Source organism: Eptesicus fuscus, chromosome 5 (genome assembly GCF_027574615.1).
Source record: "Eptesicus fuscus isolate TK198812 chromosome 5, DD_ASM_mEF_20220401, whole genome shotgun sequence".
NCBI lineage: Eukaryota > Metazoa > Chordata > Mammalia > Chiroptera > Vespertilionidae > Eptesicus > Eptesicus fuscus.
The window spans coordinates 7,919,581-7,946,795 of record NC_072477.1 but is presented as its reverse complement, the minus strand read 5'-3'; the positions used below and the strand labels follow the sequence as shown (position 1 = coordinate 7,946,795).

The 27,215-nt window shown below is 58.4% G+C and overlaps 2 protein-coding genes across 2 annotated transcripts in view; one reads left to right on the top strand and one right to left on the bottom strand.

Moving 5' to 3' along the window:
• Positions 1 to 2,547: 2,547 nt before the first annotated feature.
• On the top strand, positions 2,548 to 8,340 carry FAM181A (family with sequence similarity 181 member A). Its single transcript, XM_008159935.3, has 2 exons — positions 2,548 to 2,955; positions 7,033 to 8,340. The coding sequence occupies exon 2, from the start codon at positions 7,119 to 7,121 to the stop codon at positions 7,995 to 7,997; it is 879 nt and encodes a 292-aa protein (XP_008158157.2). The 5' UTR covers positions 2,548 to 2,955; positions 7,033 to 7,118; the 3' UTR covers positions 7,998 to 8,340.
• A 3,250-nt stretch (positions 8,341 to 11,590) lies between these two features.
• Positions 11,591 to 27,215, bottom strand: part of ASB2 (ankyrin repeat and SOCS box containing 2) — a 35,569-nt gene continuing 19,944 nt past the window's right edge. The window contains exons 5-10 of the mRNA XM_008159934.3: positions 26,757 to 26,912; positions 24,290 to 24,535; positions 21,055 to 21,226; positions 16,084 to 16,648; positions 14,904 to 15,057; positions 11,591 to 12,207 (exon numbers count right to left, since the gene is read on the bottom strand). Coding sequence (XP_008158156.1) covers positions 12,071 to 12,207; positions 14,904 to 15,057; positions 16,084 to 16,648; positions 21,055 to 21,226; positions 24,290 to 24,535; positions 26,757 to 26,912 — 1,430 coding nt within the window. The 3' untranslated portion in view covers positions 11,591 to 12,070. The remainder of the gene's footprint in view (positions 12,208 to 14,903; positions 15,058 to 16,083; positions 16,649 to 21,054; positions 21,227 to 24,289; positions 24,536 to 26,756; positions 26,913 to 27,215) is intronic.

The window sequence follows — 27,215 nt, the reverse complement described above, 5'->3', positions numbered from 1 at the left end:
CGCCCGGTCTGTGACTCCAAAGCCCCCCTCTCCTGGTGTTCCTCGTGGGCTCAGAGTCCCTGCCATCTCTCCCGGTGGTTCAAGGTGTCCTCCGGAGAGAAGGGGTTCACTGGGGTCCTGGCAGGCAGCCACGACAGGAAGTGAAGGACCAGAGAGAGAACCTTCAGACCCTGAGCAGCCTCCTATGCAAAGTGCACAGACTTTACAGGAGAAGAAATTACGGCCCCCTCACCCCCCGCCCCTTTGCCATCGAAGCAATGTTCTCCGGGCCAACTGCTTACCCAGGAGCAGACCCGGTGGACCTCAGGCCTCAGCTCTTCTCCACTGCCCCCCGCTGCCTCCGTTTACCTGGCACACCTACATTTCAGGGGATGGCTGAAGGGATGGGGCCCTGGGGGTGACTTGGGTTTGCCAAGGATACTTGTTCCTGGGGCGGGTGCCTCTCCGGAGGGCTGGTCCTTCCCAAGACACGATGAGAAGAGGGGAGGCGTCTCCGAGCTCAGGTGGGTCTGGGTTCAGGTCTCAGGCCTGCCAGTTCCTAGCTGCGTGGACCTGGGCCAGTCGCTCTGTGCCTCAGTTTCCCCTCTGTAAAGTGGGGTTGCTCAGAGACTCTAGAGCGCAGTTAGAGGACTGGGTGAGTGAGCGTGAGCCCTGCGTGTTGCGTACAGTGAATGCCAGGCTCTTACTGGTCTTAAAGAGCAGCACTTACTCCTGAGGCCGTGACGCGGCTGGGGGGCGGAGGGTGGAGGGAGGCAGGGCCTGCGGACGCTCCCTGCACCGCCCGAGGGTCCCAGTGGGAGTTAGAGGCCCGCCCAGCATTCAGGTTTTAGACTCTTTTTTTGGACCAGACTTTGGACATTCCCTCCACATGAAATGACCACGTGACAGGGTTGAGGGGCAAAGGAAAGGGACTCTCCAGCGTTCCCCTGCGTCCTCCCGGGCACCGTTAATCGATGTTTAACATCAATTTTAATTCTTCTAAAATTGTTTTCATTTAATGCTTTAATCACTTCTAATTAACATTTTAACGGGATTTGATTGATATTGAACCTGCGCCCTGTAAATCTGGTGAATTGCACCATCACACGGAAGGGCTTTTCTGTGTCGAGTGGGCGTTATTCTGTCACGTGTAAACATTTAAGAGGCCATCATTTCTGCGCCCCCCTCTGCTTTAAAATGTCTTTCTTTTTTTTTTTTTTTTAATATGAGGATAATGTCATGAAATGGAAGTGGTGCGGGGCTTACCTGAACCCATGCTGGGTGTTTCTGGGGACTGGGATCATTCATGAGGGGCTCAGCCTCCGGGGGTGAGACCCCGTGAGAGATCTCCCAGGGCCCCAGCTCCGTGACAAGGGAAACTGAGGCAGCGGCCCAGGAGTATGAGCTAGGCCAATGCCCGGGAGTGTGGGATACATTCTTTCATTGGGAATTTATGTCTGAGGCTCTGTCCTGGGCACTGGGACACAGCGTGAGCTAGAGTGCCAGTCCTCGCCCTTGGTGGGAGTGGCATCTGGTGGCAGCCGACAGACAGACAGCAGGGAGGTGAGCGCATGAATATCCCGAGTGCTTCGTGGCGGTGCGGCCGATGGAGAGGAATGAAACAGGCAGAGGAGGAGGATGGGATGGAGGGTGAGGACGCAGAGGAAGATAGCTGGATAAAGACATACAGGAGGTGAAGGAAGGGTGAGCCCTGCCATTGGCCAGGGCCAGGGGCGGCAAAACCTTTCAGTAAAAAAGTGAATACTTCAGGCTTCGTGTGCCCTCTGCTGTCTCAGAACCCCTCCATCCTGCCTCAGTGGATGGGGCACAGCTGTGTCCCAATAAAACTTTATTGACACAAACAGATAACAGATGGTCAGTTTACCAACTGATCGAGGGGATGAGAATTCCAGGAAGAGGGTACAGCAGATGCAAAGGCCCTGAGGTCGCCGCACGCGTGGTGTTTGAGGAGCAGCGAGGAGAGCAGTGGGGCTGGGGCGGGGTGATCAAGGGGATCTGGTAGGAGAAGAAGCTGATCTTGTGGCCCCTGGAGTCTTCCGCTCTGAGTGAGACGGGAGCCGATGGGGGAGGGGGACCAGGAGCTGCTCGGAGCCAGCTTATCTTTTAAAAAAGAGCATGGGCTGCTTCCGGCAGACTCAGGAGCCCGTTAGGAGACAAACAACCAGGTGAGGGGAGAGGTGGTGGGGACTGGTCCCAGGTGGAGCGGAGGAGAGGGTGTGACGTGGTCAGCGTGTAGTTTGCAAGCAGAGCCCAGAGGGCGTGCATGGGTCAGTATGAGAGCTGCTTCCAGGTTGTGATGACACTGGCTATTGGAGTTCCCAAGATGGCTCGGAGCCAACCAATCGTTGTGCTCCATGTTTCATTCATTCATTCATTCATTCATTCATTCAACGGGCCTTTGCCGTGTGCCTACTGCTTGCACAGGTCCACGGAGGACAGCCTTTTGTCCTAACTTTCTCTCCCCACTCCCTGCAGTGACCTCTCCTCTCCATTCCCCTGAACTCACCACAGTCTCCATTCTCCAAAATGCCTCACACCCCCGCTCTCGGTTTATTGAATTGAACCGATGAACTCTGCCTGGGAAGTGGGAGCACTTGAGTGCTTGGGGGCGTCACTGCCCCTCCCCGGGACACTGATCCCTTGGTCAAGGTGTCAGGGCTGGGTTACAAGAAGGCCAAGCGTCACACTCCTGGCTTTGCATCCTGTTATTCTGAACTGGATTCGGGGATACCAGGCCCATATAGTCAGCCTGTCTCCCCCCACACCCACGGAAGACAGCACTAGCCGATCCTGAGCCCCGCCCGGCCCTCGGAATCTTTCCACGGGGCACCCGCCAGCCATCACCAATCAAATCCGAGTTGGCAGTTGAGATCAAACGGACTTTTCATCCCCGGCTGGAGCCTGGGTCGGGTGGAGAGACTCATCAGAGAGGCGGGCAGCTGAGGACACGTCGAGGTGATGGGCATGTGGTGGGCGGCAGGGAGGAAACAGGGCGGTGGTGAGGGTGTGGGGCCCTGGGGACACCCAGCAGGGACACAGAGATGCTGTTCCCCACAGGGGAGAGGTGCCCCAGGTGGGCTTCACCGGCAGCTTTGGGACCCAGAGGGGGAGCGAAGGGGAGACCTGGACTCGGCGGTCTCTGTCCCTGCAGATGGGCTGTGACTCCTCCGGGCCATCAGGGGCCCCCGGCTGCGCTGAGGGCACAGCCTCGCTGGTGTGAGGCCGGGTCCTGGGGCGAGGTTGCCAGGGCAGGAAGCCCTCGGCCTGGCAGCCAAGGGGTTTCCTTCAGCCCGTGGCCTCCGGCCCGAGGAAGCCTGTTCGCTCTGATCGCAGCGGGCAGGGCGCCTCAGGCTGGACGTCTGCATCCCGTGTCCACGGAGGCGCCGGTCGGGCTGCTGGGTCCCCGAGTCTACTGGTCGGACCTACCCCTGCAGCTGGGGGGGGGGGGGAGGGGGCGGGCCGGGAGCTTCTGCACCTCTGGGCCAGCGAAGCCCTGGGGGGGAGCGAGGTCTGTGTGTGGTGAGGGGGGATAGTTGTCCATGGGGAGAGCAGCAGGCGATGGGTGTGACCGAGGGCCCGGCGCTGGCTGCCAGCCTCCCCACCCCAGCCCTGCCCTTTCCTGAGCAGGGCCCTGGGGCAAGGCTCCTGGCTTTGTGCCTCAGTTTCCTTCTCCATTCAAGACCGTATCCTGGCACCTGGGAAGAAAAAAATGCCTTAATACATGTTACGGACTTCGATCAAGCGCTGAGTGCTGGGTAGGCATTTGATGACTATCCTGAGGTGGCAAGGCAGGCTTTTAAAAATTACCGCGTCAGCCGCTTCCCTCCGTAAATCAAGATTTTCTCAGTATCCTGCCATCGGAACAAGGGAGGGCTGGTGCCAGGCCAGCATGCAGGGTTCTGTCTCTCTGGTGGGTGGGCAGGAGGTGGCTGTGGAGTCATCAAGACAAAGTCCATCTCCCCTCCCACAAGCCGCCTCGGACAGAGGAGCAAGCCGAGTAGGCCCACCCTGCGCCCTTGGGTCCCTGACACACAGTAGGTGCGGAACGGAGTTGACTGGAAGCGGGGGCGGGGGGGGGGGGGGAGTCCCTGACGCTGAGTGGGGCGGATAAACTTGGGGTGGGGTGAGCACAGCTGGAAAGTTGACGACCTACAGGCTGTCACAGCTGAGTTGGGAAGGGTTCCCCAAGTTCAAGTGTGCACAGCTTACCTGCCGTTTTGGAGCTTTCTAGAACCCCTGCTGTGGACTGCTTTCCAGGCATCTGCTGTCCCAAAGAAACACAGACGACTGGCCACCAAGTACAACCTCAGCCACCAGCAGGGCGGCTCTGCGCCAAGGCCATTCCGGTCACTGGAGACACAGAGCCCTCGTGGAGCTCACACGGGGGCGGGGGCCGGGGAGGGGCGGGGGGCGTGTCAGGAGGCAGCCAGAGCTGTGATGGGAGATGTGCGCACCTCACCCCATGACCTCGGCACTTTCTCCAGCAGCGTGTGCGCAGTGGTTTGGAGCAGAAAGGATGCCTCCTGCCTGTACTGGTCAGGGTGGGCTGGGTTATGCTGCAGAAACAAGCGGCCCCCCAAACTCAGGGGCTTAAGACCACAATGGTTTAGCGCTCGTCCGCGCACAGGCTTCTGCGAATAGGGGCCACGCTCTCCAGACCACGTGATGGCCAATGACCCAGGATGCTCCAGTTCAAGGTCACCTCCATCTTAGTCCACACTTCCCCCACCCCCACAGCGGGGAAATAGGGTGTGGAGAATCCGACCACCACTCCCCCAGGATGGGCTCGCTCTGCCGAACCCTTCGTTTTGCCTGTAGGGACCCTCGGGGCGGAAGGGGAGGTGGCTTGGAGCCCTGTCACTGTGGGCAGCGTCCCCTGCGGTAGCAGCTGTCTATTGGCCAGCAGGAGGGGGTGGGACCGTCACTCCTGGGTGAAGCCTGGCTCCTCCCTGTCAGTGCTCCTAGTCTGGGAGGGGCGCTTCAGAGAGGAGTCCCTGGCATTTCAGGTTGTGGTGCAAAGCTGTGGGTCGGTGTATAGACCACCAGCCATTTGGCCAGCCAGGGCACCAAAGGAGGTAGAAAAAAGAGAAGGAAAGGAAGAGGAAGGAGAGGAGGAGGGGACAGGCAGGAGGTATAGGGGTCCACCAGGCTGGCTGGCACGGAGGCCTCGCCCATCCACACTTCCCAGGCAGCTCCCTCTGCCACTGGCCTCACCTTCCCTCTGGCCAGTTGGTGGGCAGGGCCCACGGCCGGCTCTGGGCTCCCTTGCTCGCTCAGAGCGGCCCTGCTTGTGGCCCTGCCGGCGTTGGCACGGTGACAGTAGCCAAGTGTGCAAACTTGTGCCATTGTCCCCAGGCCAGGGGGAGCCATGGAGACTGGCTAATATGACACAGGAAAATGTTTGCTGATGGCAATTCTATGGGCTTTGTCCACCTCTTTCTCCATCATGACGACTCGATTTAAGTCCCTAACTGTTTGACTACAAATGCAAGGGGACCGTGCAACGCCAGCCTTTTGTCCGGCCGCGCTGAATGGGCAATTCAGGCTTTGTGCAGCTCAATTGAGGAAGCAAACATAAAGACAAGATTCCTGAGAGCTCCGGCCGCCTTCCCATGGATATCCCAGCCCCTCGTTAGACAGTCCTGCCCCGCTACCTTTGCCCGCACCGGTGTGCCGCGGGCCCTCACGGGCCTGCCTCGGCCCAGGCCTCGGGGAACGGGGTGGGGAAAGAGAGAGGAGAGGAGGGAGCCACTCAACACTCAAGGACCGCGGGGAAGGCCTCCTGCCCGGCTTACCCGTCTGGTTGTCTGCACTGGAGCGTGGCAGCGGCAGGCCGGGAGCCTGCGGGGAGGAGGACAGGCCCGTCTCTGGGCCCAGCCCCGCCTCAGTCCTGGGCTTTTTAAACACACACCCCACCCCCTCGAGAAACCAGGGAACCGAGGTCAAGGGGAGGAGGGCGTGGAGGCCGAGGGGGAGAGAGGGGCTGAAGGGTAGAAATTTACCGGGAAATGATTGCATTTGGGAGCTGTCTTTTTTGTGATGGTCCCCATGGTGACAATTTGTGACGGCAAAGAATGTGGGAACGGGGCGCTGCCGCCTGATTGGGATGCTTTGTATCTGGAGAGGCGCTCCTGATTGGCCTGAGGGGCCCCCCAGCTCTGGGGACTTGTCCTCCATTCAGCCCACTCGAGGGCGGCACAACCGCTTCCAGCCGGACAGCCGGAGCTCGCGGGCCGCACGGGCCTGGCCCAGGTCTGCGGCGGGAGCCAGCCGGGCCACGTTGGCCGGCCGGGCCCGCACCCTCGGTCAGTGTGGAGGCCCAGGCGGCTGGGCCCAACTGGGTGGGGGCGTGGGGCAGGCTGGGGCCCCGGGGAGGGGCGAGGGGCTGTGGGAGGTGGCCCAGGAGGCATGAAATTGCTGCAGATGCTTCTACAGGGGTGTTCCCGCTGCCACAGCCTGAGCTCAGCCCGCCAGGCAGGCCTGCGCTTGAGTGCCAGACAGGGGTCCTGCCCGTCCTGCATGAGAGCTGGGGGTGGAGCGTGGGGACCGAGGAGGGGGGGCTGCTGCTCGCAGGGCTGGGGCGGGGGTGGGAGGAGGAGGCCACCACCAGGGAGACGGGGGTTTGGCTTGGCTTGAAAGTGGAGCAGTCACCTCCGCTCAGAAGAGAAAAGTCTTGCTGGCAAGGGTGCACGTTGGCAGCGTGGTGTGCGGGAGACAGTGGCTGGGAGCGAGGAGACCTGTACTCCAGCCCCGGCAATGCCACTTGTGGCTGGGTCACCTTGGGCAAGTCACCTGCCCTCTCTGAGCCTCAGCTGCCAGGAGAGGGCAACACACCCAAGAAGGCTCGTGTGTCTGACTGAGCCTGGTCCATCCCTGACGCTCAGGACACGCTGGGATGGGTGGCCCACTAGCCGGGACTCTGTCTGGGGCTGAGGGGGGCTGGGGCCGGGGCCACTGTTTGCAGCCGCGTGGCCTGTGGGGAGGGCCGAGTTGGCTGCTTGGAGAGACTCCAATGGCCTGTGTGTCCCCCAGGTCAGCTCTGTGCCCTGCCCTGGAGCTGCCAACCACGAGCAGACCACCCTCTTCATGGAAAGCCCAGTGAAGTGGCCCCCCTGGTGATGGCATCCGACAGCGACGTGAAGATGCTGCTGAACTTTGTGAATCTGGCTTCCAGTGACATCAAGGCGGCGCTGGACAAGTCGGCGCCGTGCCGCCGCTCTGTGGACCACCGCAAGTACCTGCAGAAGCAGCTCAAACGCTTCTCCCAGAAGTACTCCCGGCTGCCGCGGGGCCTCCCGGGCCGCGGGGCCGAGCCTCCCCTGAGGAGGGGGCCCGAGGACCGCCCCGGGAGGCTGCCCCTCAATCCTGGCCCCGATGCCAGCCCTCGCAGTGGTGGGGACTGCAAGGAGAAGGCTCTGGGGAACCCCTACAGGGAGGAGTGTCTCTCTAGGGAGCAGACCCTCCAGGGGCAGAATCCAGGAGCGGCCAGGCCTGGCCAGGTGCCCATGAGGAAAAGACAGCTGCCCGCTTCCTTCTGGGAAGAGCCGCGGCCCACCCACAGCTACCCCGTGGCGCTAGAGGGGGTGCTGGGCCCCAGAGAGGGACCTCCCTATGAGTGTAAGAAGCACTGCAGGGGCTTGGAGCTCTTCGGGCCCGAGATGGCCCTGATCCCCATGTCCCCAAGGGCGCTGGCTGAAAAGGAGCCCCCCAAGTTGCCTGGGGTCTCCCTGGTGGGCCGTGTCAATGCCTGGAGCTGCTGCCCCTTCCAGTACCATGGACAGCCCATCTACCCGGGCCCTCCAGGGGCCTTGACGCAGGGCCCGGTCCCCAGCCTGGGCCTGTGGCGGAAAAGCCCGGCTTCCCCCGGGGAGCTGGCCCATCTGGCCAAGGATGCGGATGGCCCGGGGCAGAAGGTATACAGGCCCGTGGTTCTGAAGCCCATCCCCACGAAGCCGGCCATGCCCCCGCCCATCTTCAACGTCTTTGGCTACCTCTAGGGGGGCTGCGGGCCGTGCTCCCGCCTCCGGCCTGCGGGCTGTTGGGTCCCAGGAGCTGCCCTGTGAGGAGTGGGCCGGGCCGCGGTGTGGCCTCTTGAGAACCTTCCCTTTACATGTGTGTGGGGGGCAGGGAGGGCAGGACCGGGCCCGGCCTTCTCAGGCCGTCGCCTTGGGAGCTGCGGGCCGGGCTCAGCGGGTCCCCCTCCAGCCAGAGCCCAGCAGATCATCCCCGCCCTGCCCTCCGCCTCCCCGCTTCCCCGTGCAGACCTCGGGCGGCGGGGCTTTGCCCTGGTCTGCCCGCACCCCCGAAGCCCAGTTACACATCTGTTCTTCTGCCACCCACTCTTTACATGTAAGCCGATCTCAGTTCTGTTATTTTTGTTCTTTGTAAATATTAAGAAGGTTTAAAGAATAAAGGCATTTCTTTTGCAGTTTCCACATCTGGGGTCTCATGAAGGTGAATGGTCCCCAGGCCTAAGAAGTGCTGGCTGCACCCAGGAGGAGGGCTGCCATGGAGGTGACAGCGGGGGGAGGCCAGCAGTGGGCGTGGGCACTGGAGGCCAACCGCCCAATTCAGAGGAGGGAGGGGGTGACGAGCCACCAGGGAGGATGGTGCCCGGGGGGCGGAGCCGTGTCCTGCGTGGCTCTGCGTGGGATGTGGGGCTGGACCTCTGAGAAGGCCTCCTTGCCCCGTCTGCAGAAGTCGGGGGAGGGCAATGGTCCCTCTGTGGTGCCTTCCACCTTGATTAGGACTCAGACTCCTTCCTCATGCGAGGCTCCCGGATTAGCGATGGCTGAGGGGCGTTCCCACCTGCCCATCTGTACCCCGGGGCTCCCCGAAGGCCCATCCACAGGGACGGGCAGCCCACACTGGGAAGTGGTTTATGTCCCCTGGTCTTGGAGGACTTCAGGGCCACAGAGGCTGTGTGGCACAGGCAGAGTGGACAGGGAGACCTCGGCCAGGACCCTCCCCTCAGCTGCTCTGGTCTTAAAGAGCAGGGAGGGGACCAGTAAAAAGCGTGTGGATCCATTCTGATGAGGCTCAGCCCCTCCACACGGAAAAGCAGAATGTAAAAAGCACTAATTCGGGCTCTGCCACCCACTAGCTGTGTGACCTTAGAAAAGTTACTCAACCTCTCTGTGCCACAATTTCCTCCTTGGAAACATGTGATTGAAAATAGGCCTGCTTGGTGGGTTGATGTGGGGATGATGTGAGTATTGCTACCCAACGGGGAAAGGCTGCACAGCCAAAGGCCACCTCCCCCGGTTGCTGGCAGTGTCTGGCTGGTATTTCAGTGATGCTCTGGACGGGGCCATCCAACCTCCACCCCCGGCCCTGAGAAAGAATGGAGCTCCGGGAGGCCTGTTTTCTCGGGTGGCTGCAGCCCGAGCCCACGGTGCCTGGGCCCCCACAGCCGGGTCCACTCGGCCTGTCCCAGGGGCAGAGCTGGAAGTGTGTGAATTCAGATGCAGGCAGACTTTGCCTGGAGGCAGACAATTTGACTAAGCCGCGGCTCAACGGAACTGCTGGCACCGAGTCCCCACGTGGGAGCCGCGGGGGACACACCCACCCAGGAAGGCTTTAGCGCTGCTGCTGCTCCCGACCAGAGAGCAAACTGGCCTCGTTCAAGGTGAAGCGGGAGCCCACCTCCTGCTCACAGCCTCAAACCCCGGCACCGGGTCCGACGGGGAGCAGTGTTCAGGGCTTTGAGTGTTTGGTGATGCTGTGGAGACACCGCTGAGGCTGAAATCCTGTGCAGGGGGAGGGGAGGGCTGGGGAAGCGTGGGGTGGGGTTTCTGCAGAGGGCGGTGGCTGTGAAGTCCAGCAGTGACGGTCAAAGATGTACCAACTGCACAGGCTGAGCGCCAGCTAATCAGATGGACCCTCGGGGCAGGCCCCAGGCCAGGCATTAACCCTTTAGCTGCCGGGCTGTGGGGGTGGGGCAGGGAAGGAAAGGGTGTGACCAGTGGCTGTGACCAGCTGACATGGACAGAGACCGATCATCCCAGAAGCCAGTCCTGAACGCGTGGCAGCTCAGCTGATGGAGCGCTGTCCTGACATGCGAAGGTTTTGGGTTCGATCCCGAACCCACAGAATCAACCAATGGGTGCATAAATGAGTGGAACAACAAATTGATGTTTCTGCCTCTCTCTCTCTCTCTCAATTTTTCTCTCTCTCTCTCTCAAATAAAGAAAGAAAGAAAGAAAGAAAGAAAGAAAGAAAGAAAGAAAGAAAAGCCTGGCCAGCGTGGCTCAGAGATTGAGCTTCAACCTATGAACCAGGAGGTCACGGTTCGATTCCCCTTCGGGGCACATGCCCGGGTTTCAGGCTCAATCCCCAGTGTGGGGCATGTAGGAGGCAGCCGATCAATGATTCTCTCTCATCATTGAAGTTTCTCTCTCTCTTTCTCTCTCTCTTCTTCTCTGAAATCAATAAAAATATATTTTTTTAAAAAAAAAGAAGGAAAATAATCCAAGAACCCAAATATGGCCCCAGAACATCCCAAGCCCAGGGGTCCCGCATCCTATAAGTAAATGGTGCCAATAGGCAGTGGCTGAGCCCCCCTTCTCTCCCCCTACTCCCTACCCCCTCCCTCCTCAACCTCTCCTTCTCCTGGGGTGTCTCACTAGACCACCCTGGGGTGCCTGGGGCCACTGCCTGCTAGGACCCTCGAGGACCTAATGTGACCAGAGAAGGGCCATAGATGACGAGTTTGCCCGATGGCCAGCCCCACACCAATGGCACCTGAATATTTTCTGCTCCAGCCCATCACTGACTGCCCCCACCGCGCCCATCAGGGCTGAACATCCTCAGTGTGGGAGGACCGGGTTTCCATGGATTTTTTCAGGACCTCTGGAGCAAGGCAGCATGGGACCATGGCCACGCACCCCTGGGCTGGAACCCCAGGGCCTGGCTGTGTGTGCCCGGGCCCATCTGTACCACGAGGGAGTGGGCCACGTTCCGCTGATTGCCCTCTGACGTGGCTTTAAGGTGTTGCTTGGAAGGCTTCTCCTCTCCAGGCAGACGCTGGGGCTCCCTGGTTCTCTGGAAAGCCCGCAGGTAGGAGCTGGCAAGGCCATGAGGGCCACCGTGATGAGGAGCCCGAGGCCCCAGGGGAGCGAGCTCAAGGCAGAGCTGGGCGCATAACCAGGGCTCCCCACACCTGCCCAGCCGCTGGCTTTCCGAGGCCTGAAACCAGGTGTGACCCGGCTAAGACTCTTCCAGATCCCGGGGCAGCCGGCACAGGCTCTCCGCGAGGTGGCCTGCCCAGGGTCCCCTCCATGGCTTTAGTCACACCGGGGAAGAGAACTCTGGGGAGTCCCCGCAGCGTCCGTCCGTGAAACAGGGCGTGCTGGGCTCGGCGCGGGGGACTCAGCTTTCTCACCTGCACCATCGAAGGTGGCCGGCAGCTCCTGCCTGGCTCACCCCACAGAGCCGCACGGGGACTGGGGCAGCCCAAACCAGGGTGACCCATGTGCCCTGTCCCCAGCCCCCGCCCCACCCCCACTCCCACTCCCGCCACTAGCAGGGCTGAGGGCCCAGGCCCTGGCGCGTCTGGTGAGAGGGACCACGCTGGGCAAGGAGGCATCTGTGCAACATTTATTGTACCAGGAAGCCCTCTGGGACCGAGGGTCTCCATAGCTCCCCAACAGGCCATACCTGTGGAGGGGTTCACAGAGCAGAGGGACAGGGGCAGGGGCAGGGCCAGCTCCACAGTGAACTTGTCCAGGAAGGCACACTCAGCCCTGAGCGCTCCAGCGCCCCCGCCCCACGTTCTTCCCCGCCAGCTGCCCCGCCCCGGGAACGGAAGTTCCTGCCCTTCCCGATGGCAGAGAAGGTCTGGGATCTACTCATCCATTTGCAAAGAAATGGGATTTTCCTCCTCCTTGACATCTTCCGTTCTCTGCTCTGGGCACAGCTCTGGCCCAGAGACCCGGTGAGGTCACAGCAGCTGCCCCAGCTCAGGGGAAGCAGCCCACAGCCTCGGCCATCACCAGGTCCCCTGGATCTGGGGACACGGGTCCTGAGATTCAGTGAAACAGTCCGAGGAGCACTCCTCCACGCGCCCTGCTTACTGGGTATTCTCGTACTTCAGGTACCGAATCAGCCTGCCGGGGAGCGGCAATGTGTCCAGGAGTTTTATGCGGTATTTGCCAATGGCCTTTCGAACCTGCAGCCTGCAAAGGTGAGTCAGAGGTCTCGGAGGTTCTGGAAAAAGGACAGAGAGATGCTGACCTGTCATTGGCAACCTGCGAAGGGTTTGCTTCTTCCTCTACATACACAGCCTGGACCCTCAACACAGCCCTCAGCCACAGGGTGAGGAACCTGAGCTGTTACATGCCTCCGTGCATGCAATTCAGCTCCGGGCCCCGGGCCCCAGGTGGTGCAGAGATGGGGCAGGGACCAGCAGGTTCCAGGTTCCAGAATCCCACCTGGCTGCCCATCCGCCCAGGCGGCCCCTGCCGATGCCTCCTCAGTGAATGAAGGACAGTGGAGTTGTCTCAGCTGGTGTGTGTGTGTGGGTGGGGAGGGGGGAGCAGGGTGTGAGGTAAAAACAGGGACTGATACAACCAGTAATGGGGTCATTTATTTCAGCCCTGGGCACAAGGTCTGGCAGAGGGAAGGTATTTGTTGCATCAAAGAAGGCCATTCATTTACTCATTCAACAAATGCATGCCGACCCCTTCGCTGCGCCTGGCTCTGTGGCCAGGTCCGAGACAGCGAGGTGCGGGCCAGGGACCTCTGCAGAAGGCTTTCACACCACACGCGGCCATCTGAGCGGGGATTGACCATCGGGCAGGAATTTGCCAGGCGAGGAAGGGAGGCAGGGGCATGCCAAGCAGGGGAAACATCAGCCAGTGCCAGGCCAAGGAGGCCCTGGCCGCCCAGGGAAGACGGGCACAGAGGGCACGTGGGGGAGGACAGAGAGGCCAGGCCGCCGCGGCGCTGCCGCACGAGGTGAGAATGTGCCGTCGCTGCACTTCTGACACTTCCACTGCCTTTCCATCTCCCTTAGGACAGAGCCTGCCCGCTGGGAAGCTTGGCCCTTCCTCAGCTGAGCGAAGACTGAACTTGGGGGGCGGGGAGACAAAAGGCCACTGGTGGGCAGAGGACCCCGGACCACCAGGACTGGGCTGGTGGCCTGGATAACTTAGGAGACTGGGTTTATCAGGCCACCTCTCAGAGCCTCTGTCCGCCTTTCCTCGTGAATAACAGCATTAGCATCACAGCATTGAAGGAAAAGGCACAGAGGGAGCGTTTTGCAACCAAGCAGGTACCGGTTAAGAACTATTTGCTCTACCGGTTACTCGGTGTTTGGTTCTGCTCATTTTCCCTGGGACGCTGTCTAGTTGTAAGGGATTAGCTTTCTCTAGGGAGGAGAGCGGGAGGGGACAGTGAGGGGCAAGGCGAGCATCCAAGCACGGGCTGCTCCGCCCTCTAGCGGCCGTGGAGGGTCACGGTGACAGTAACCAATGACTCATGCATCAGTGAATGCTTAGTGAGCATCTAGGGCTGTGCCCAAGTCAGTGCCATCCTCCCCCTGCTGCCGGCCCAGGAACTTTATCAAGGGTCTCAATTCAAGTGCTTCCCAGGCATGTGTCCAGGTGCAAACTCTGACAGTAGGTTTAGGTTCACAGGGGCGTGGGGATCAGGGGGAACCTGGCCAGTCAGAGTCGGGCCCTGGGACGTGGGGCCCCTGGACAGGCAACGAGCCGGCACAGTCTCACCTGGGGGAGGCAGCAGCGGTGGGACAGTACCACTTGCCGCCTGTCAGTCTCTACAGGACTGACACTTGGCCAGAGTTGGGACTGTGCCCCTCGGAGCCAGAGAAAGCCGGGGGCAGCCGGAACCCCTCTGGGCAGGCACCCAATTCTCAGTATTCTCAGTCCCACTGATTCTGACATCTCACCTGCCCAGTGAGCTCTCCAAGGCTTAAGAGGGATTCTCAAACTGGCTTAGCCAGGCTGCCCCACCTACACTGCATACAGCAGCTGGCCCCTGGCCAAACCCCACCTCACCGCACCAGGCGCCTCAGGCTGGCACAGCTGAAGGGGGCTGGACACGCCCACGCTCCTCTGCTCAGATGCGGATCCTGAGGCCCACGGCCACCTAGCAAGCTCCTGGCTCCTACATCAGTGCTGCTCCGGGCGGGTTTGTACACCAGCAGCGCTGGCACCGCCGGGCGGCACGCTGAGATGCAGGCTCGCAGGCCCTGCCCCAGACCCGCTGAGCCAGCTCCTGCTTTTTAAATAAGATGCCCGTGTGTTTCACATGCCCTCTGCAGTGAGAGACACTCTGGGTCAGTGGTCGGCAAACTCGTTAGTCAGCAGAGCCAAATATCAACAGTACGATTGACATTTCTTTTGAGAGCCAAATTTTTTAAACTTAAACTTTTTCTAACGCCGCTTCTTCAAAATAGACTCGCCCAGGCCGTGGCATTTTGTGGAAGAGCCACACTCAAGGGGCCAAAGAGCCGCATGTGGCTCGCGAGCCGCCGTTTGCCGACCACGGCTCTAGGTCATCGTTCTTTCCTGGACCTCACCGTACCGCCTCTCAGCGGCCCACAAACATGGGCAACTTACTCTGAGCGCCCCGACGTCCCTCAGGGAGCTGGGACTGTTGAAAAACGTCCTGGAAAGACTTAGTGGAAGGACTCGCGTGGGTCAAGCCTGGATTTGAATCCCAGCTCTGCCACCGACTAGCGGTGAGACCCTGGCCCAGGTGGCATCGTCCCTGTGGGTCAGTCTCCTCGGCGACAAAACCAAGAATCACGAAGACACTGTATGTGACTCCCAGCACACAGCCTGGCCCAGAGCGGGTGGGTCACCAAACGTTAGGAGCAGTCACGTGCTCGCAGCCCTGAGTCGGGCGGCAGGCCCTGCCAGCCGCAGAGACAGCCCTACCTGCCTTCTCCCTGATGACGGCCCAGTCCTCGTAGCTGTCAATGTGCTCCTTCAGCCGCGAGCACAGCTGCACGTTGCCCACGTAGTCCAGAAGGACGTCGATGATGGGCCCCGCCCAGCGGCTCACCTCGGGGGCAGACAGGATCTCGCAGAACTGAAAGGGAGCACACACCGCGCTGGGACGCCCAGGACGAGGGCACCGCCTCCGCCAGCTCATCCTGCGGGTGGCAGCCCCGGGCTGGCGAGGGCGGGAGCCGTGTCCGAGGACAGACACTGGGTACACCCATAGGACCCAGTCCCTTCTCTCAGCAACACAGGCCTCTGCTGCCAAAAATGGGCAGTGGGCAACTTAGGCCACTTGCATCACCTCTCTAAGCCTCCACTTCCTCGTCTAGAAAATGGGTATATAACACCCACTTCAAGGGTTTATGAGAACTAAAGTGGTATGCACATCAACTTCTTTGCACACAGTAGGTGGCCCATCAATGATGGCTGTTAGCCACTGTAATTATCTCCGAGAGCAGGGTGCCCTAACTTCCTTTCATGTTAAGTTCTGACTTCTCAAGTCGTCACCATGGACAGGTCCTGCTCTGACCCTGCATCTCACCTGACCTTAAACTAGGCGTCCTCAAACTACGGCCCGCGGGCCACATGCGGGTGTTTTTGCCGTTTTGTTTTTTTTACTTCAAAATAAGATATGTGCAGTGTGCATAGGAATCTGTTCATAGTTTTTTTAAAAACTATAGTCCGGCCCTCCAACGGTCTGAGGGACAGTGAACTGGCCCCGTTTAAAAAGTTTGAGGACCCCTGCCTTAGACCAACCTGCTCTCACCTCCATCCGCATCCTGGTCATTCAACCTCCCTTTCCAGCCACAGGTTTGCTGGGGGTGACAACCTCTTGTTTTTGCAGAGTTCCCCACCAGCTCCCCGCCTCACTGTTCCGTCCTTCAATTCCCCAAGACAGCAGACCAGAAAGGATTGATTTAATGGTTCCTGTGAACCACTAAGTCCTGCTGCTTCTAAAACATTCTAACCACCCGGTTCCACTGCCACCGAAGTGCACTAACTGCTCACCCACACGCCCTCCAAAGGCATTAACTGCGAGACCACGCCGCCTCCGAAGCATGCGGGCCTGGCCGCATCCCAGGCGTCCTCCCGTCCCCCCCGCCCCCCCACTTACCTGGACCACGCAGGGCGCCTTGTCGCAGGCAGGCACGTCGTTGAACCTGCTGGAAGGGGGCGGGGCGGGCGGGTGCGGGCCGTTGCCGTAGGTGCAGGAGAAGCAGGGCTCGCCGTCGCAGCCGAGGTCCATGAGGAACTTGAGCAGCGACAGGTACTTCATGGAGAACATGATGGTGGCGGGGAAGGAGGTGGGGTGCGTGGCGATGTAGGCGTCGATGTTGGCGCCGTGGTCCAGCAGCAGCTGCATGATGCGCAGGGAGCCGTGGCGGATGGCCACGAGCAGGGGGCTGATGACGTCGCTGTTGGGGTCGGCGCCCGCCTGCAGCAGCAGCTCGGCGGCGTACGCGTTGTTGTTGACCACGGCGAAGTAGAGCGCCGAGCTGCGCCGGTCCTCGTAGAGGCGCGAGCGCTCGGGCGCCAGCGGCGCGTTCACGTCGAAGCGCGCGCCCAGCAGCGCCTCGAGCACGTGGTCGTGGTTGCGCTCGGCCGCCAGGTGCAGCGGGCTGATGCCGCTCCTGCGCACGCGCGTGCGGCTGGTCACCGGCAGCAGCATCTGCACGATCCTGCAAGGCGGAGCGCGCATGCGCGGGTCACGGTCCAGCAGGGGGCGCCGAAGGACCAGGCTCGGCCACTCGCAGCTACTCTAGGTAGGGAGGCACGGGCCTGCCAGCAGGGGGCGCTGAGGAGCCGGCCAGCCTTCACAGTTACTCCCTTTGGAAGGGTGGGTCTGCTGCTATCCCTACTTCACAGAGAGGGAAACTGAGTCTCAGAGAGCTCCAACCACCTTCCCAAAGTCACATAGCCAGTAAGCGGTGGAGCTGGGTGACCATGAAGTCACACCCCTCCCCCCCCACCGTCCTGTAAGTCTCAATGCCTCTTATGCTGAAGTCTGACTCCAGCCTCTCCCAGGCTCTCTGCTCTGCCTGTGGCCTGGAGTGGGCTGGTCAGTCCCTGCTGAGGCTGGAAATCCCTGGGCAGCTCTCTCCCGCTGAATCAGCACTTCACTGCCACCAAAGTGTACTAACTACTAGCACTGTCAGCACTGCCGTCAGCACTTCACCTGCGTTAATCTGTTATACCCTCCCAATAGCCCTATGAGGTGGGTGCTAGTATTATCCTCCTTTACAGATGAGGAAACAGAAGCCCAGAGAGGGTATGTGACCTGCCCAAGGATGCACAGCCAGTAAGTGATGGAGCCAGGATTTGAATGCAGGTAGTTCGATTCCCCCCTAGAGAGAGGACCGCACTCTTAACCACCCCCTTACGTTTTGTGTAGCAGATATGTCATGGGGCTTCACATTCTCCATGATGCTGTACTTGTCCGTCCCGTTTTACCTTCCCTGCAGCCCTGTGGGGTAGCCAGAGCAGGTCTGTGGCTCTCTTTTAACTGATGTGGCTCAGAGAAATGAAGTGACTAATCAAGGGTCGGAAAGCAGTTCCGGGGGCTTGACCCCAGCACTCTTGACCCCTTGTCTCTGCTGTCTTCCCCTGGACCCTTGCCACCTGCAGGAACAAGCTTCTGTCATGATTCCAGACCCTAATCTGTCTAATCCTTGATGACAGGTGACCTCACGGCCCCATGTGGGCTCCAAGGAGGTGGCCATGGCAGGGCAAGGCGGTGCCACCAGGCCTGTTCCCACGCCTCTCTGCCTCCTGGCACGTTGATTTCCCTGCTTCCTGGGAATCTGATGCCAGCAACCTCTGCTAGGATCTCAGTGGAAAATGTTATTATTGTTAGTAATGCTTTATTTACCTAAAATCTCAAAAGGAAATTCGTCTAAAACCTCAAAAGGAAATTCACACATCAGGGGGACTAATTGCCTCCTAATTTCTATTTGTGCAGGCACAGGAGGCCTGACCTTGCTCTGCAGAGGTGCTGGTCAAAGGCAGGGCTGGGGACGCACCCTGGACTGAGGCCATTGGCAACAAATGCTTGCTAACAGCCGTAACCTGCCCAAGCTCGGGAAAGAACAGCAAGAGGGACTGCCCGGGGCCACCCGCCAGATGGGGCTCTGGCAGGTCACAGCTGGCCTCGAGCAATCCCCCACTGAACGGAGGGAAGGTGGCCGAAATGTGGGGACGTGACTGGACACTGCCTAGATGCCCAGAAGCAGCATCTTAATGATGAAGCAATACCATCTTATTGTCCGCCTCTGTAGGACTTTGCCAACCTGAACACGAATGTATGATGCTGGACATACAGGTCTGGAGATCAGTGTGTCCAGCCGTCCCATTTTACAGAGGGTGAAACTGAGGCATGGCTGTGGGACGGGAATAAGAGTGAGGTTGGAACAGAGGTGAATGGCAAAGCCAGGCCAGAATCTATGTCCAAGGCCAGACCTTTCCATGATGCCCCAGTCCACCTAACACAGGGGAGTGGCCGTGTTGGCGTCCCTACTGCATACCCATATCATCACCTCTCTCCCCGAGCCCCTTCTGTGGGCTGGAGGACAGGCTGGGGCCTTCCCCCTTCTCCCCTGGGCAGGTCCTGGGACCACAGAGTGCTTGCTGCTCAAAGGGCACCTTATGAAGAGGAACAGGGGGGACCATTGCCGATAGAACCCTCGGTGTCTAAGCGGCCTGGTTCCCTGCCCCTCGGGAACTGATCCTATGAGCTGATCTCATTCTCTCTCCGTAACCAATCAGCAAGGTCGATTGCTCTGCCCAGGTTACAAAACGCAATTTAATAATACTTTCACTGAGATTGCTGTTGAGCATAAAATGAGATCTTACACGTTAAGCTGAGCTGCGCATAGTAGGCACTCAGTAAGTGGTAACTATTGGTATCTTGGCCACCAGGGTGATAATATATAGCACACTGCCCTGCTGCTCAAGACGTGGAGGCGTTCTGGGTCACCGGGTCATGGTGGTGTCACCTTTGTCAGTGTTCAGGGTAACTTTGACTGTGAACGAGACTTTCACAAAGGAACCAGCCGCCCACAGACGGCTCCGCGGCCAATACCGCTGAGCTGCTGTGTGTCAGCCCTGCCGTGTGTGTGTGTGTGTGTGTGTGTGTGTGTGTGTGTGTGTGTGTGTTTTGTGTGTGTGGGGGTTACCTCTTCTTGAGCCCAGGTGATGCTCATGCTGGAGCCAGCAAAGGTCCACCAGTGGAGCACCTGCCTGAGGGTGCTCCCAGGGCCCTGCGGGGCCCCTGCCCAGGAGTGGGCAGCGTTTCCAGGAGCTGCGGGGAGCTCAGCAGGAAGCAGGTCCCCCGTGAAGGAGGAAGGGCAGGCACAGAGCGGAGCTTGCTGAGCATGCAAACTGCCAGTTCTCATCACAGTGCGACTCAGAGTCACTCAGGGAACCGCCGAAAATGCAGAGTCCTGAGCCCTGCTGTCCAGGCCCTGATTCAGCAGGCCGGGGGGACCTGGGAGTCTGCTGCAGGTGACCCAGGCCCCACACCTTGAGACACACGGATGCCAACCCTCACCATTTCCCGCAGAAGACACAGGCAGCCAACCAGCTTCCTGCAGGGGGCGGGGTGGGAATGAGGCCTGTGCCCAGGCTCTCCCCTCTTATTTCCTGTGAGGCCTTGAGTTCTGAGCCTCAGTTTCCCTTGTAGTTCATGCAGATATTAACTTGCTTGTGAACGTGCTTTATAAGCTACATTTTAATTTAATTTACTGAATGTTCTCTATTCTGCTTAGAAAGAGTTTTAAATGGCTTGCAAAGATAGTATAAATTAGAAGTAAAACAGAAAGAACATTAAAGAGCAAGAAGGTCAAAAGTGAGGTCCAAAATGCATGTCTCTGTTACACAGTATGTCAGCTGCAAAATGGACGCTAAGATACTGGTTTGCTGCCACAGCGATTTTTCAATCGGTGCGCCATAAGAATGTTTAAAACATGCAATACCTGGCTATTTAGTCAGGGGCACTGACCTCTTCCCCTTAGATTGTCAAATAAAAAAATGACAACAACCAAGACAACAATAGCCATCTGGTGTAAATGTATCAAAATCAGACCTATTTTTTAAAGTCAGATCAGCAAAAAACCACAACGTATTTTTTGTTGTGCTGCAGAATTTTAGTAATTCGTTATGTGTGTCATGAGATGAAAAAGGCTGAAAATCGCTGCTCTACTGGGCTACACAGTTAAATTGTGTGGAGGAGCCCGTGATTTGTAGCGTGCACCAATTTCTGTGGTGTAAATACTCTCACCGTGGCCTATTTCAGGCTATCAACGTGAACAGTCGGCTCATGTAAGCCGGTACTGACCAGCTCTAGCACAGCTCTGCTTCCCGTGTGCCCTGGGACCACTGTGGAATGCTCTTTCATTATGCCATGAATTCGTGTGTGTGTGTGTGTGTGTGTACAGACCTGTGGTGCACCCCTCCTCCCACCAGGTCCCTCCCGGAGAAGTAAGCTTCTCTCATCTTGCTCAAAGTACCCACACAGAGTAAGTGCTCAGTAAAGGTGAGCTATTACCACGGGTACTATTTGTATTATTGTAGGCATCTTGCATGCTGGCTTATTGCCTTAAAGGTTGTTTTTGCATCTTCACCAGAAACAACCTCAAGTCCAGATGCGTATCTGGCACCTTGAGTGGAATTCCTATAGATGTGACATTGGGGATGGGTGAATTCCTACCATCTATCGGCTGTGTGACTTTGGGCAAATCGCTCAACCTCTCTGTGTCTCAGCTTCCTCGTTTGAAACACAGAGATAACAGTATCTACCTGGGAAGATTTGTTAAGAGGATCATTAAAAGTGGACTTACCAAAAGGATTAAATTAGTTCATAATGGAAGGTGGTGGGCAGAGCTAGTGTTTGCTGTATTACTGTCATTGCTGTTGCTGTGGGCGTTCACCCTAGCTGGCCAGCTGCCGAGTGCTTTTCCTCTTATCCTCCCAAGGTGCCCTCCTCTCTGACCGAGCCTTCCTCATCCTGTGGGCGGGACACCCGGAGCCCCCCAGGGTGGGTTGCAGCGGGGGAGGGATGGGCCAGGGTGGTGGCCGGGCCTGGGCTGACCTGTAGTTGCCCTTCTTGGAGGCGACGTGAAGCGGGAGCATGCCGTCCTTGTTGGCCTTGTTGGCGTCGGCGCCCTGGGACAGCAGAAACTCCACCACCAGCTGGTGCTCGTTCTTACAGGCCTCGTAGAGGGCCGACGCGCTGTCGCTGGCCTGCGTGTTGATGTCAGCGCCTGGCGAAGAGGAGGCAGACCAGTGAGTGATCAGGGCGTCACTGTCCCTGATGGGATGTCCCTGTTGGGCTGTGCTAACCTCTGTGACACATTGGGTCCTTAGGAAGGAGGGGTCTCCCTGGAGGACCCCCAACTCCCTTCCGTAACACCGAGAGGCTGGGGCCTGCCTGCCTGAGCAGAGGCCTCTCGGAGGTGAAAAGCTGTCGCACAGTGCTGGCATTTAGCGAGCACCTACTATGTGCCGGGCACCGTGCTTCACATGGTTGTGTCTTTGACTCCACAGCGTGACCCCGGGTGATCGGTACTACTCTCGTCTCTGTGTTACGAAGCACAGAGAACCTAGGCAACTTGCCCCAGACCTGCCAGCTCATGAGTGAAGAGCCAGAACTTGAACCCGATAGTCTGATGGCAGAGGCACGGGAGATGGCCTGATGGCAGGGGCCCGGCTCTTCCCCGCCTCTCCGTGTAACCGGAGCCCGGCCCCACCGGGAGGCAGGCCCTCGCAGGTCTTAGAGAGTACAGAGCCCCCTAGTAAAGAAGAACCCCAACAACAAATCCCAACCTCCGCCTTCCGCTTCCAAGAATAAACGAGGAATTACTTCCTGTCTGCCTTGAAAAGGATACTGCTCTATGCTGACGGGAGGAGGAGGCAAGCCTCATGCCAGTCTCCCTTCGGCCCAGTCTCCTTCAGCCCCTCCATCTCCTGGCGGCAAGGGGGAGAGCCGACTGCTCGGGTTTCTCGGACTGTTCGCAGCCCCCTGACTCTGGCAGGAAATGGAACTGAGAGGCAGTAGACAGTCAGGAAGGGCTGAAATCCAAAGTGTCTGGTAACCACAGCTCCTCCCTGGGGCCCCCTGCTTAGCTCAGGTTTTCTGATGAGCGTTCCTTTTTGAAGACTGATTTCTGATCGAGTGGACCGAGCACAGGCTCTGGGGGCAGACAAGGACCCGCTGAGGCTTCTGTCTCCTGGCTTACAACCTCCGTGGCCTTGGGCAGCCTTCAGGAGCCCCGTTTCCTGGTCTGTTGATGGGATAACGGTACCCACTAATTGGGACACTGCGCGAATAAGTACATACCTGCTATAGACTGTGTCCCCCCAAAATGCATAGGTTGAAACCTAACCCCCATTGTGGTGGTGTTACGAGGTGGGGCCTCTGGGAGGTGATTCCATCTGGAGCCCCCAGGAGTGGGATTTGCACCCTAATCAAAGGGACCCCAGCCCGGCTGGCGTGGCCCAGTGGTTGAGCGTTGACCTAGGAATTAGGAGGTCACAGTTGAATATTCGGTTGGGGTACACGCCCATGTTGTGGGCTTGATCCTCAGTAGGGGGTGTGCAGGAGGCAGCCGATCAATGATTCTCTCTCACCATTGAGGTTTCTGTCTCTCCTTCTCCCTTCCTCTCTGAAGTCAATTAAAAATATATATATTTTTTAAAATGGACCCCAGAGAGTCTCTCACTTTTCCAACCTGTCTACGAACCAGGAACCGGGCCTTCACCAGGCACCAAATTTGCCAGGCCCTTGACCTTGGACTTCCAGTCTCTGCAACGGTGAGAAACAGCTCCTGTTGTCTGTGAGCCGGCCAGTCTGCAGTCTGTTATAGCCGCCCGGTGCCTGGCACAGAGGAGGTGCCCTGCAAATGGCAGCTCTCCAGGGTGGAGGGGGCTGGGCACAGGGACAGGGGCGGAGGGGGAGTCGGCGAGCAGCTCTCACGCCAGCTCTCAGTCGGGCGCCCCGCTGGCAAAGCCGGCTGCTCACACAGGAAAAATATTTGGATTAAAGATGGACTCAGCCCACAAGGGGAGCAGGCCTTGACCCGGCGTCGGCGGGAGAGCTCCGCAGATGTGCCGAGTCCGCCGGTTCCCGCCCGCCGAGACCCTGCCCTTGGCCTGGCCTCCTTGCCTGGCTCCCAGGACCCCGCCTGTGCCCCTTTGTCCTCAAGCTGGCCAGTCAGGATTCGTCCCTGGCTGGAGGAAGGGCCGTGGGTCTGTTTCCCTAACTGTGCGGGCACATGTGAAGTGGATGCTTCTCTGGGCAAAGTCCCACAAGGGCCACGCTCGAGGCCCAGTGGGGCGGCCGAGTGCAAAGAACATGCAGGTTGGGATCAGATGGATGTGGTCAGAATCCAGGCTCTGACCGGGTGGGTCCAATCATCTCACCTCTGGCCTAATCTGTCTCTTTACCTACAAAATGGGATGAGGACACGACTATGGAGAAAACCACATCGGCCTAATCTGTGTTCATGCTTAGTACAGTGTCTGACACATAGTAGGTCTTCAACAAATTATTCCAACTCTGCCCCAGGGTCCGGCTTACCTCTGGCCTCTCTGTTGCTAGAGGGAGGGTCACTTCCCAGAGAGAGAGAATAAAAATCAAAAGTGTTCTTGGGGGAGATAAAGATATAATGCTTTTTAACCACAAGGACATCTGCCACAGGCAATATCGTTTTACTTTCTCCATTAAGTGAATCCATTACGAGTACAAAGACCTGACTGAGTTCAAATCCCAGCTCTGCCACTAATTTGCTGGGTGCCTTTGAACAAATCACTTGCCCATGCTGGTCCCTGGTTTCATCGACTACAAAGTGAGGAAGTGATCTAAACGTTGTCTGAGGCCCCCTCTGGCCCCGAAGTGTGACGTGGTGGAAAGAGAAGTGGTTGTGGTAGCAGGAGACTGAGAGTCTGGCTGGTTCTCCCACCGATTTGCTATGTGACTATCGAGAACTCACTTCCCCTTTCCGGGCCTCAGATTCCTCATTTGTAAAACAGGGATGTGGGGCTCGATTAGAGATCGCCAATAGGGGCTGGTGTTCCACTCCACACACACACCCCCCCACCCCCACCACCACCAAGTTTGCGCCTAATTTCAGGCATCACTGGTGGATCTCAACAGGTTTCCCACGGAGCCTAGACACAACCTCAGAACCCTTCTCGACACAGCACTCCGAGATCCTCAGAGTGTGCCCACGCGGTGACACCGAAACCTGCCCTTAGAGTGGATCCCTGAGGACCTTCCGAGCTGTACCCCTGGGGGACTCCATAACCCAGGGATCCTCCGCACTCACCGTGCTTGGCCAGGAACCTCAGTGCCTCCAGCTGCCCGCTCTGGGCGGCCACGAACAGGGGGGTGATGCCGTAGGCATTCTTGGATTCCACCTTGGCGCCGCTGCTCACCAGGATCTCCATGACCTCCAGGTCATTGCGAGAAACGGACTCATGCAGAGCTGTCCAGCCTCGGTTGCAGCGGTGGTTGGTGTCCGCGTTGTACTGCACCAGGATCCTCACCGCCTCCACGTTCTTGCGCTCACAGGCTGTGCCCGGGGAGAAGCGAGACGGTCAGCAGGGCCCCTGGCAAGACCTGGCCAGCCAAGACATCATTCGTTTGTTCATTCGTTCATTCATTCATTCATTCATTCACTCATCAGCCATTCATTCAACAAATATCCACCAGGTCAGCGCTAAGATTCAGTGTCTGCATAGGACATACAACTAAAAGTAATAGTAATACTAATTAGCATTAATATTTGTTGATGTGCATATAGCACTGGTTATGTGCCAGGCACTCTGTTCTGAGCACTTTACATGACTAACTAATTTAATGCTCCCAACCATCCTTGAGATATGTAGTGTTATTATCCCTTTTCACAGAGGAGGAAAATGAGGCACAGAGAGGTTAAGTGACTTGTCCGAGGTCACACAGACAGGAAGTGGCAGAACTGGGATTCAAACCCAGGTTGTTTGGTCCAGAAAATCTCTGTCCCCTGGAATGTCCCAGGATGCCTGATCTCATGCCCCTTTCCAGTGTGACCTGCATCAGCCTTCCACATTGCCAAGGCCCGAGGAGGAGGACAGGCCACATTCCTGCTCAAAACCCCTCCTCAGAGGCTGCTCACTTAATTTGGGGTAGAAGTTGTCCCCTGAATACAGTTCATCAAGTCTGTCTTAACCTGCCCCAACCCCCTTTTAAGCCTCCTCTCTCTAGACCCCGAGTGCACTCTTTGCTCTGGCCAGAGTTGTCACCAGGGAGCCGGGGCACTTGTCCAATGAACTACCCCTGGAAGCTTCTCCGGCTCAGCCAGGGGGCTGGGAGGAGGAATGGGGCTGCCTGTGTAGTGTTTCAGACAGGACCCCAGGCGAAGCACCCCATCTGTGAAATGGGTATGCTAGCAGTGCCTACCTCATCTATATATATAAAAGCCTAAGCGACTGTCCAACTGGTAGCTATGACACACACTGACCACCAGGGGGCAGATGCTCAACTCAGGAGCTGCCGAGCTACAGTGACTTGGCAGCTGTGGTTCTCGGGTGACGCACCCAGAACCAGAGAGGAGGGAGCCCAATTCTGGGGTGCATCACCCGAGAACCGCCCTCTCACAATCTGGGACCCCCTCGGGGGATGTCGGAGAGCTGGTTTCGGCCCAATCCCCACAGGCAGGCCGAGGGACCCCACCTGTGCACGAATCTGTGCACCAGGCCTCTAGTCTGCACTAATAAAAGAGAAACATGCAAATTAACCATCACTCCACTAGTCCCACCAGCCAATCAGGAGGGAATATGCAAATTAGAAGGAGAAAGATGGCGGCCGCCCAGCTGCTCCACTTGCGGAGTGGCTGGGCGGGGCAGGATGCCTGCTATGAGAGGGAGGGCGCGGGGTGAAGGGATGTACAGGAGCGGCACTCTGGCCACAGAGAAGCCGAAGACGGAGACAGCAGACTCCGGCCTGAATCTGCAGTGAAGAAGGCAGACTCTGGCCGGACGGAGTCTGCAGCAAAGGCGGCAGACTCCAGCAGGAGTGAAGGCCTGGGTCCCAGGTGCCGGAGGAAAACCAGTGCTGGAAGCCAAGGGAAGGAAGGCCTATTGCACGAATCTCTTTGTGCAACGGGCCTCTAGTATATAAATAAAAGGACAGTGCCTGGCATATAGAAAGCTCTCAATACATGTCAGCTATTATGATTATTCAGATTTTCACTCTGGGCACTTGCTAGGGTTGCAATGTCCTTGGATGATGTATTGATTCAGCCACCAGTTTTTGGTTTTCTTAAGCATCCCAGAGGTACAAATTCTCTCCCACACCTCTTTGTCTTTGCCTGTGCTTTCCCCTTGCTTGTCCAGCCGGCAGATCCCTCCTGTTCAGGCTCAGCCCAGGCCCACCCTCCTGGGGGTGCCCTTCCCCATGGCAGGGCCCCTGCCCTGTGCTCACAGGTGCCTAGAGCCACGCTCTTCACCGCCCTTAGCTGACTATTATGTGAGTCGATGCCCACTGGCCTGGGAGAAGACTCAGGCATGGATGGTTCTTTCCCATTCTGAGCCCTCAGTGCTCCTCGGCCTGCCTAGCCCAGGGGAGGACTTGGGAAACGTTGACCGAATACAAGCACGAATGAGGGAATCAGTGGCCTACGTCATGCATCTGAGTGAGGCTGCCCCTTCAAGTAGACCCCATGGGGCCGGGGGCATGCACCTCAGGAGCAACGCTCCCCATCGCCCACCTAGCTTCCAGACTCTTCCTCCGGGAAGCCCACCAGGGGGGCTCACCTTTGTAGAGAGGTGTTTCTCGGGACTTGTTGGAGATGTCGGGCTCGGCCCCAGCCTGCAGCAGGGATTGGAGGCAGTCCAGGTGTCCCCTGCACGTTGCCAGGTAAAGGGCTGTTTCCTCCTGCAGGGTGCGCTGGTCGATGGTTGCTGGGTATGCTGGGGAGGACAGGCTGTGCACTCATCAAAGAGGAAAATACCTGCCTCTCCCCTCCGCCCCCCGCCCCACCCCAACACAGAGCTGGTCAGAGTTTCCTCCCAATTCCAAGGACAGACTTATGTGGCACCTGCCTAAATTGACCACCCAGCCTGCCTTTGTCACCTTGGCCCCGGACTCAGTAGTTTTCACAGGGCTGTTTCAGCTTCCCGGTCATATTCGTCCAGCTCAGATGCCACCTCCTCTGGGAAGCCTTCCCTGGTTGAACCTCCTCCTTCTGAGAATGACCCTGTCCATCCCTTACA

Bases quoted from the DNA above. Each gene is read 5' to 3' on its own strand.
- FAM181A (XM_008159935.3), top strand. From the start codon at position 7,119: ATGGCATCCGACAGCGACGTGAAGATGCTGCTGAACTTTGTGAATCTG.